Consider the following 10,740-nt stretch of genomic DNA (forward strand, 5'->3'; position numbering starts at 1 on the left):
CCGAGAGTATACAAACTCTCAGTGAACGGCAGTTCACAGGTCCCCTCTTTATTCAAAAGAGAGAGAAGTGACCTAAATAAGGTAGATTGTAAACTGAGTATATTTATAGGTAGATTAAGTTTGGGTTTAATACAAACTATAAGTCACCTATAGAAATGCAATGTCGCTGACCAATGGTTGGCTTTGAACGACCTTGGTACTATGTACCAAATATCCCGGAGTAGACGTGTCATACTCCTGAAGTGTGAAGTGTCACACTTCATGTAACCAGGGTACACTTAGGGCTACGTACCCCGCTACACAACCACTTAGAACAAAAAAAAATTGTTTGGTTGCCGTTTTTCTAAACCGAAACTATTGTTGCTTCTTATAGGAGAGTTTGGGGCCTCAAAACCGTCATTAGAAATATCTGCTTAAACCGTTTTATGTAGATTTTGGCAGGCATCCCTTACAAAGGCGCATTTTCGGTATTTAACCCCAACACCTTGACATGAAAGGACAAAAAATAGGACCAAAAGCTAGCGCCTTGGCTTGGTAGTAAATTACATCTTTACACGGTCTTCATTCCGTGAACATAAAGCCATTTACGGCTTTTATCCGGGGTATTCTCATTGCGATGTCTACCGTCATCCAACAGGGCGAGATTAAATGTCACTAATAGCAAATAATTTCTGTGTGTTGTCCTCGATTCTACCGGTAGGACAATTATCCTGTACATCAATACCGGCAAGCCGCAGTTTTTGCACTGTGTCAGCACATGTATTACCGGTATACTGCACTTTAGTAAATTTGGCATTCCAAGTGCTGAGGTTAAATTGCAACGGGGTACGTAATCCCAAGTGTACCCTGGCTACACGATAAACCAGGACCCGAATTTACTGAAGTGCGGTATACCGGTAATACATGTGCTGACACAGTGCAAAACCTGCGGCTTACCGGTATTGATGAATGCTTAGAATTAAACAACACACATAAATAATTTGTTGTCAGTGCACACGTCAGTGTCCAATCTCGCCCTGTTGGATAACTGTGGACATCATGATGAGTATACCCCTGATAGAAGGCGTACTAGGCTTTTGTCCATGGAATGAAGACCGTGTAAAGATGAAATTGCTACCAAGCCAAGGCGCTAGCTTTTGGTCCAATTTTTTGCTCTTTATCGTCGGTTCACCGTAGTACTCGTAAAACCATTGTTCTTGTTTTTCAGTTAGTTAATAACTTGTTTATTGATATTGCTAGGGTTGCGACAAATACTGCCAAAGACATCTGACCGAGTCTGAATAGCTCCTTCGGGCTTCCATCTCCGTCGGGTTTCTCCTTTTTTACTGACAGCACGGTATTCGCTCCCGATTAAATCGCTAATGGTTCTTACTACCATATTTATAATTCTAAGCGGAGGCAAAAGCGATCTTAGCGGCAGTAGCACGCGCGTCGGCGGCGCTAATGGCACTTGTGGCGCGCTCCCATCCGTTCGGGATCTTCTCGTCGACGAGGAATGAACGAGCCGTGTCGACCGAGACGGTCTCGTTGTTCTTGGAGCCAAATCCAAGTACCAAGATCGACGCCTCGAGGAACGACAGCGTTTGCTGGGTAGAACCGAATGTCACGCTCGAGTTGATAGCGAGGCTGTCTGCAAGACGTGCCTTACGTGCAGCTCCAAGCTCCGTAACACCGATCGTGCCGCTCAATGTTCCGCGTTTGAGCAACTCCTCTGCCAGCGTGAGGTTCACTCGGGCCGGCTCGCCGCCGAAGTACACGTCGTTGTGGATGAGCGACGCATCGTGCTCGATCAAAGCTGTGCGTGGACAGGAAGTCGAGCGAAAAGGAATCGGGCACGAGCGCCAGCAATGTGGCAGTGGCGTCCTCGCCCAAGCTGTAGACAGACATGACCGCGGGGCCCAGTACAGCCTTGGTGACGTTCTGGCCGTTGCGCGGCAGGTAAGCGTGGTTGGCCAATGTGTTGAGTGCGGGGCACGGTGTAACGACGCACCAACGTCACAGCCAGCGATGGCCATGATGTTGGTACCAATGCGTCCTACTTTCTTCTATTTTCTTTCATACTTGTCTTTGCTGACTTCCAACTGTCTTCTTAAGCTGCCAATGAGCGGCCAGGCAGACACACGCCTGCAATCACCATGTTTGGACGAGTATTGCCAAACATGGAACTTCAATGACAGTCATTCTTTTTCATTTGAATTCACTATGGGGATTCTGACCCGGTTCAAATGAACCGCGGTTCACTACTACGCTACGCTACTTCAAGATTCGACTCAAGGACTACTTAGAATCTAGTATAGTGAAATGCATATACTTACATAGGATACCAAGGGAATGCTATCTAGCACTTCTTCGTAGCCGACAAACAACTAACCATTTCAATCTCACTTTCCAGTTTACCTTCTTCGAGGCACATCAACTGCCTCCTACGCCTTACCTTCGAGTCCCCTTCGTTGGACTCTCGCCGCCCTCCTCCGCTTCGCTCCTCGCCACGCGACTCGTTCCTCGTCGCTGTTCCTCTGCGCCGTGCTCCCACCAGTCGTCACATCTGGTAGCACTTGCTGTTTTTCGTCCGGGAGGGGGTTCTTCATTCTCTATTCGCTACGCGACACGTGGAAAGCCGCTCGTTGAGCGTGTGTCGTCGTTCTTCGCCTCCACATTCGTCGGATTTCTTCGTTGCGACCTCATTTCATACGGCTTGCCGTGTTGAATTTTTGCGTGTGTACTGCACTAAGCGTCTGGTCTATAAGAACCGGATCAAGTTAGTACCCGTACCTAACGTCGTATCCTTCATCAGCGTTATCGTTGATTGCGTGTGTACTGTAAGTGTCTGGTCTATAAGAACCGGATCAATTCAGTACCTGCACCCCTCGTCGCTGTCCACCTGTACCCGACTACCTTTTCGGCACTTCATCGCTGAATTTTTCGACAATCAACCATGACTTCCTTGAATCCTCAAGGATGGTCTACTGACGCTATCACGCAGAAACTCATCGAAATGGTTGACAAGCAGCAACAACTGCTTGAAGCCATGAGTAAGCGTGAAGTGAAAGTGGAAGGTATCCGTCTGCCTGAATTTCATGGCACGATGGAAGAATCTGTTGATTTGTACTTCGAGCAACTTGCTCAGTACTTTGATGCCAAAAACATCGATTGGCAAAACGACAACCAAAGTTCTCGAATTTTGGCCATTACTACTGCGAACTTTAAAGGAAATGCTGCCGCTTGGTACAAGCTGAACAAGCGTGATATCAAGGACATGCAGGACCTTGTGGCCCGGTTGACCGATGAATTTGTGCCTCCGGATTTGCAAGAGCGTTTGCGTGATCAATTGTACGCGCTCAAGCAGAAATTTTGCTCTAGCTTGGAAGATTACATCTCTCGCTTCTGTGAAGCCATCATGCAAGTGACAGACATGAGTGAGTTGGACAAGATCACTTACTTCACACGTGGACTTGTCAGTCCTACGCGCGAAGAGGTGCAATATCGTCGCTGTACAACAGTGTCGCATGCAATGAAGATTGCTTTGGAGTATGATCGATCGCATCATGTCCACGGTAAGAACTATCGTCCACCGTTCTTTTCGCAGGACCGATCACGCTCTCAGTCCAACAACAATTCGCACCAAAAGCAAGCCACGCCTATGCGTGTTCAGGAGAACGAACCCGAGCCAATGGAAATTGACTCAGGGAGTACTAGAAATCGTCGTTCTGCTTCTTCTTCGTCGTCTAACAAGCGATGTCGTTACTGCAAGAAGTTTGGTCATGTCATTGAGCAGTGCTTCAAGTTGAAGAACAAGGAGAAGTATGCTCGAAAGAACCGTCACGAGCAATCTGCCGCGAACTTTAATTCTTCTTCTCCTACTACTGCTGCTGCTGAATGAGCGTCTATGACCCGTTCCGATGACGAGGTTGAGGTTGTTGAAGTGGAAGAGATTTTCGCGTCCACCTTGTCGTCCATGCACCGTGAGAACGAGCTCATTCGTAAACAAGGGACTTGTGATGGGAAACCTGTCGTCATCATGCTCGACAGTGGTGCTACGTGCAATGTTGTTCGCCCAGGTTTAGTCGCTAACACCGCTACGTCTGGTGTCTCACAAGTCACTCGGCTCGATGGAACTTCTACGAAAGCGCGTTCTGTGAAGAAAGGTCAAGCGACTATTGAATTCGGTCGCTACCGTTTCCACAAACTTCAAGTCATGGAATGGTCACTTGGATCTGCCCATGATGTCATCTTGGGAAAACCTTGGTTTACCAAGTTTCAGCCATGTATCAATTGTCGTTCGCATGAGATTTTGTTTCCAAGTGTGTCTTGTGCACCTCCATCAACGGTTGCTCGTCAAGCAGCTGTGGAGATTGCTGCTGTTGATTTTAAACGTAGCGTGAAGAAACATGTGTACAAGGAAGTGTACCGTGTCAACATTTGTGCGGTCACGCCAGTTAGTGAGTCGACTCCTGTTAGATCACTCACTTATTGAAGCGTTTTACTGACGTCTTTCCGGAAACTTTACCGGATGGTTTACCGCCTTCACGTCGTGTGGATTTCGAACTCCATATGAACCCTGATGCTGTTCCAAGTAGCCGTGCTCCGTTCCCCCTGTCTAAGGTTGAGCAGGATGCACTGGATCTCTTCGTTGCAGAGAAGCTGAAGAAAGAATGGATCGAAGTTTCTGATTCTCCTTGGGTGTCCAACATCTTTAGGATTCCAAAGAAAGATCCTACTTCTGGACATCAGCTGTCTCGCTCTGAGTGGGTGCGCTCTGGAAACTCGACTTTGCCTATCCGTTGGGTCATTGACTATCGCTATGTGAACTCGCAGTCGATTGTTCCAAAGCTTCCACTGCCTCGCATCGACGAACTCTTCGACCATATGTCTGGTTGTGTCATCTTTTCAGTTCTAGATTTGGCTCAAGGATATCACCAGATGCGTATCGCGCTCAAGAGTCGCAAGTATACCGCCTTTCGCACGCACGCTGAAACTTACCAGTGGTGTGTAGCTCCTTTGGGATTGGCCGGTATGCCTGGTGTTTGGTCTCGCCTCATGAGGGTACTCTTTGCGAAGTACTGATTCATTGTTGTCTACTTGGATGACATTTGTGTCTTTTCCACCAGTCTGGAAGAGCATGTTGAGCATCTTCAAACTCTCTTCGAGGTTCTACGTCGTGAGAATTTGTTCTGTCATCTCTCGAAGTGTCACTTTGGTCAGTCCGAAGTTAAGTTTCTCGGCCATACGATTTCTGCCAAAGGACTTGCTGTTGATACTCGCAAGACTGAAGCGATTGCAAAGTGGCCTACGCCACTAAACCAAAAGCAACTACAAAGCTTTTTGGGTCTCGCAGGTTATTACCGTCGCTTTATCCGGGACTACGCCATTATTGCGTTGCCTCTTGGTTCTCTTGTCAAGAAAGAACATGTCTGGAGCTGGGGTCCAGAACAGACGCGTTCGTTTGAGGAAATCAAATCCGCTCTTCAAGAAGCACCCGTGTTGCAGTTACCGGATTACGAGAAACGTTTCATCGTGACAACAGATGCCTCTGGCTACTGTGTTGGTGGCGTTATATCTCAAGTTCGTTCCGGTCAAGATCATTTGATAGCCTTCTTCTCGAAGAAACTTGGTTCTCACGAGATTAATTGGCCAACACATGAGAAAGAACTCTTCGCTATTAAATTAGCGTTAGACAAGTGGCGTCACTACCTATATGGTCGTGAATTTGATATCTACACGGACAACACTGCTTGCAAGTGGTTTTTGCACCACCCGAAGGTTTCAGCGAAATTAGCTCGCTATTTGACGTTTTTCGCACAGTTTACGTTCAAGTTGCATCACGTTAAGGGACACCTCAATGTGGTTGCCGATGCCTTGTCGCGTCAATCTTCGGAGCATGCGATCAATACGGTTTCGTTTCATCAGTGTACCACGCACTGCCACACCCGTGCAGCTCGAAACCTGACGAATCGGCGCGTTATTACCGACTACCGCAGTCTTAACCAACATTTGGTTCGACCACCCTCTCGCCCTCAATTTCGTGGGGAGGATGTTGCTGCTGGTTACTACACGCGCCCTGTTCCGACCTTAACTCAAGCTTACCGACATGTACCAGTGGAAACTCCACGTACCGTCGCTGCAACTGAGAATATTGTTGTGGCCACCAATGTGCCCCAACAAGCTCAAAATTGGAGCTCGCTCGGTTGGTCTGATTCGATTAGCCTAGAATTCGCTGCTGGATATCGCAATTGCCCAGACTACGGAGATTGTAACGGGGTAAGAGATACCGTTACTAGCTTACACTATAGTGCGGAGGAAGCTCGCAATAATAAACCAAGTCTTAGGTTTGTGTCAAATTCAACTCTGATTTATTTAGGACCAGGGCGGCTACCCCTGGCCTCGTGTGAACCCCTCAAACGCGCTGTCTATATCTGATTGGTCAATAAGTGAGTCTGGCTCCTTACTATCAACCAATCAGATGATGACACCCTTGCACACGCTACCCGTGTGCCACTTTACCTACTTATGTAGTAACTAAAGAAATATCTACCTACTTATGTAATTGGAGCTGGGCCCATTACATCACCCTCCTCTCTAAGTTGCGCGTACGCAACATAAGCGCACGGAACACATTTGAAGAAAACTCGAAAACCGACAAGGCGGAGACATCGGAGACAGCGCGGAGGGCGGCAGCGCCAGCGCGTCGCTGGCGGTGGTAACAAGGGCAAGCCCAGGGTCGACAGGTGCGCCACAAGCTCTGGATGTACTGCGAGGACCGTCACTGCGCGTCTCGGCCCCCAGGACACACATCGACGAAGTGCCCAGCGTACATGCGACTTAGAAGACTCCGAGCTGGAGGCACTTGGATCACAGACACGAGGAACCTCACGAAGCCGACTTCGTGGCGCAATGGTCAATGCATGGGGCTTCCAGTCAGGACGCCAGGGTTCGATTCCCACCAGGTGCATTCACTCACGCACACGCGAGTGTTGTTTTGCTGCCAGAACGGAATAGCTGTGAACATCTCGAAGACATGAGACTTGTCGACGGAAGTCAACCACTTGAGCAACCCAAGTGAGCATCACGCTGTCACCACTGGTGTCACCAGAATCAGGTACTTGTTGACCACCGTGTCGCCGCTGGTAATCGAAGTCGTTTCGGCGCCGTCGTAGCGTGTCGGGTTGACAACCCACTGGTCACCGGTTCGATGTCGCCGGTGGTTTCTTGTTTTCATTCTTGCACTGACAAGTTGTGTCAGTGTTCGCCGCGGCTCACGCCGACGTTGCACGCGTCGGAGCGCGGCGTCGTTGTCGCCTCCTTGTGCGGGTCGTTCTCGTGGCCGTTCTCGATCTCGTTTACGGTCTCCGCGGGGTGACCCGCGGAATTCTTCTTCTCAAGCAGCATGGTCTCATACTCGTGGACCACGTCCGGAACGTCGCGGAGAAGATTGGCGCGGGGCTCCCACGTATCATGCTCTGGGGGATAACCGAGCCAACGTACCAAATAGCGGCGCGCGGTTGGAACCGCGCGAGGGACACGACTACGGACGTTCCGTTGGTCGGTCGAGCTGTGGGGATCCTCGTGGTCAACGATACGCTCCACAATCCAGCGCGCATCACCCACCGAGTCAATTATCGGTGGTGGGCCTTCACGATGATACGGCGTACGCCCTGTACGTTCAGGGCGAGGTGGAGACTGTTTCGAACCGTTCGTTGGACACTCAGATTGAAGCTGAGCGGGCGGAAGATCGTGCCTGACAGACGCGTCAGGCTCGTCGGGCTGGTCGCCCGACGCATGCTCCGTCTGCTGGCTCGGGTCAGGAATCGTCGCAGGGAAGTACCGCTTGAGTCGCCCGACGTAAAACGTCGGGTGGAGTCTAAGTGACGACGGGATGTCCAAGGTGTAGGCGTCGCCCACAGTCTTGGTTACACGAAAAGGACCGATGAAGCGTGGGGCAAGTTTGTTGGCGCCGAGGTTGGTCACGGCGGAAGCGCGGATTCCCTCGGTCGATAGGAGAACGCGATCTCCTATCTTGAATACATTCACGTTCTTTCGACCGTGCTTATCAGCTTGTTCCTTTTGTTTGTCCACTGCGTTCTGCAGTGCGTCGCGGACGAACCTTGCGATGGATTGCCTTTGCATGACGAATTCCGCAACTGCCGAGCGATCGGCAGGAAGCACCGAGGGTTTCGGTGTATAGTTTGCCGTGGTAACTTCTTGCTCACGAATCTTGCTGCCTGGATCGATCAAGTTCTGCGACGTCCATCTCGTTATCGGAGATGCAGTATGCCGAGGAGGCTCGATGGACTGCTTGGACGGAGAACGAGTCAGGGCGTTCGCACTGGCTACACCCGAAGATAACCCTGAAGTCGAGTGCGCCGGCAGGCTTGTTGACACCGGTGAGGCTACCGGTGCGTGCTGAGACACCGGTTCACGTACCGGTGATGACCACGACACGTCCCTAGAGCTAAGCGCAGCTTTAGCATCCATGTCGACCGAAATAGGTTCTCCCCCACCAAGGGTGGAGCCGCCAGCATCCGTGGGGTGACCCACGGCGAGAAGTGCCGGAACACGTGGGTGGCGAGCGTTGTTCACGAAGAACGGCGTCATACCCGTCGAGGGGTGCTCGGCGTTGTTGAGTGCGAACTCGGCTAGCGGTAGGAACGAGCTCCAGCTCGTGTACGATGTTGCATAGCTGCGGAGAACGTCTTCAAGGACGCGGTTGACGCGTTCTGTTTGTCCATCCGTATCCGGATGTGCCGCAGTTGACATCAGCAATTTGGTTCCCAAGAGCTCGAAGAGGCGTGACCAGAACGCGGATGTAAACCGCGGGTCGCGGTCGGAAACGATAGACTCCGGCAGGCCGTGGTGACGAAAAATCACGTCGACGAAGTGAGCCGCGGACTCTTCCGCGGTGATTGAGGCCGCCACCGGAACAAGATGGACCATCTTGCTGAAACGATCGACGAACACAAGTACACCCGTGCGCCCGGCTGTATCGGGCGGAAGACCGAAGATGAAGTCCATCGAAATGGAGCGCCAGGCTTCCGGGGCGACCGGAAGAGGGCGCAATGGGGCCTGAGACGTCGAAGACGGCTTGACTCGCTGGCAAGTTTCACATGTGCGGATCCACTTGCGTACCGACTTGTACATGTGCGGCCAATAGAAGTCTCTCGACAGAGCCGCGTACGTCTTCTCGCGACCGAGATGTCCTCCAGTCGGGGCGTCATGATACTCGTGGATTATGCGCGCACGTAGATCAGCGTCGTTTGGGACGACGACTCGAGGTCCATCGAGCCTGTCGATGCTGTACTTGAGCAGATTGCCGTCCAGTCGATATCGATCGATCTGATTCCGCGTGGTCTTTGACAGGGCACTTAGCGTGTCACTACTAGGAGCACGCAGGTGCTTCATGATGGCGCCGTATATAGGGTCATCATCGTACGCTGTAGCAATCTCGTCGCCCAGCGGGAGCGTGGGCGTGGTCAACGTCAAGTTGATGCCTGACGACACGCAGACCGCACATTCGTCGTCGTCCTCATCAGCGAGCTGATGTCCTAGCGCTTCACGGGGATCGTAGTCCGGACGCCGAGACAGCGCGTCGGCGAGAATGTTATTCTTGCCCGGCTTGTAGTGAACAACGAAGTTGTACTCGGAGAAGAATGACAGCCAACGGGCCATCCGTTGCGACAAGTGAGGGCTCTTCATCGCTGTCCGCAGCGATGCGTGATCAGTGTAAACCGCAAATGACTGTTCACCGAGCAGGTACACTCTGAATTTGATCAGAGCGTACCGCATTGCCAGGAGCTCCTTGTCGTGGACTGGGTAATTCTTCTCGGCTGGCTTCAGTTGGCGCGACTGATAGCTGATAACGCGTTCGTGTTCGTCATCATCGAACTGCATCAGCGCACAGCCGGTGGCAAAATCGCTCGCGTCGCAGACGACGTGGAATGGCTTTGAGTCATCAGCAAGCTTCAGGATCGCGCAGACGCCAAGCTCTTCTTCACCGAGTCGAATGCAGCTTGGTGGTCCGATTTCCACTTCCAGATCACGTCTTTCTTCAGCAGCGAGGACAGCGGCTGGATCAACCCAGCGTAATTCTTCGTGTACTTGTGCAAGTAATTGGCCATACCAAGCCACTGACGCAACTCAGTGGGGCTTGTCGGCGTTGGCCAAGCACAGATAGACGATACCTTCTCGGGATCCGCGCGCACACCGTTCTTGCTCACGTAGCATCCCAACACCGGAATCTCCGGTGCGCAGAAGACACATTTCTTCAGGTTTGCGTAGAGCTTGTTCTCTCGCATCACCTGAAAGACTTGTCTCAGGTGTTTTAGATGTACGTCCACGGCACTGAGGTTGCCCTCAGCGCGGCTGTGCACGAAGATGTCGTCGAAGTAACTCGGCGCGAAGTCTCGAAGCGGGCGAAGCACATGGGAGACCATGCGATTGAAGGTGGCAGGCGCGTTCTTGAGGCCCTGTGGCATCACGAGCCACTCCCAGAGCATCCCGCTCGGTGTACTTACGGCGGTGAGAGGCACATCAGATGTTCTCATCAGGATCTAGTAGAATCCATCGGTCAGGTCGATGGCGCTGTAGATGACGCTGCCAGCCATGGAGTCCAGTACCATGTCCTTCCGAGGGATCGGAGTCTGCGCGGGGATGGTGGCATCATTCAACTTGTTGGATGCGTGAACGATACGCCATCCCCCTGTAGCTTTCTTCACACAGAACGTTGGACTGGAATGGGGAGAGGTA

The 10,740-nt window shown here is 51.5% G+C and overlaps 1 protein-coding gene across 1 annotated transcript; it reads right to left on the bottom strand.

The window, feature by feature from the left end:
• Window positions 1-1,388: 1,388 nt before the first annotated feature.
• On the bottom strand, window positions 1,389-1,887 carry PITG_08526 (uncharacterized protein; the record flags this gene model as incomplete). Its single annotated transcript, XM_002903849.1, has 2 exons — window positions 1,389-1,784; window positions 1,837-1,887. The coding sequence occupies 2 exons, from the start codon at window positions 1,885-1,887 to the stop codon at window positions 1,389-1,391; spliced, it is 447 nt and encodes a 148-aa protein (XP_002903895.1).
• Between the last annotated feature and the right edge of the window lie 8,853 nt (window positions 1,888-10,740).

This window comes from Phytophthora infestans, genomic scaffold (assembly GCF_000142945.1).
Source record: "Phytophthora infestans T30-4 supercont1.13 genomic scaffold, whole genome shotgun sequence".
NCBI lineage: Eukaryota > Oomycota > Peronosporomycetes > Peronosporales > Peronosporaceae > Phytophthora > Phytophthora infestans.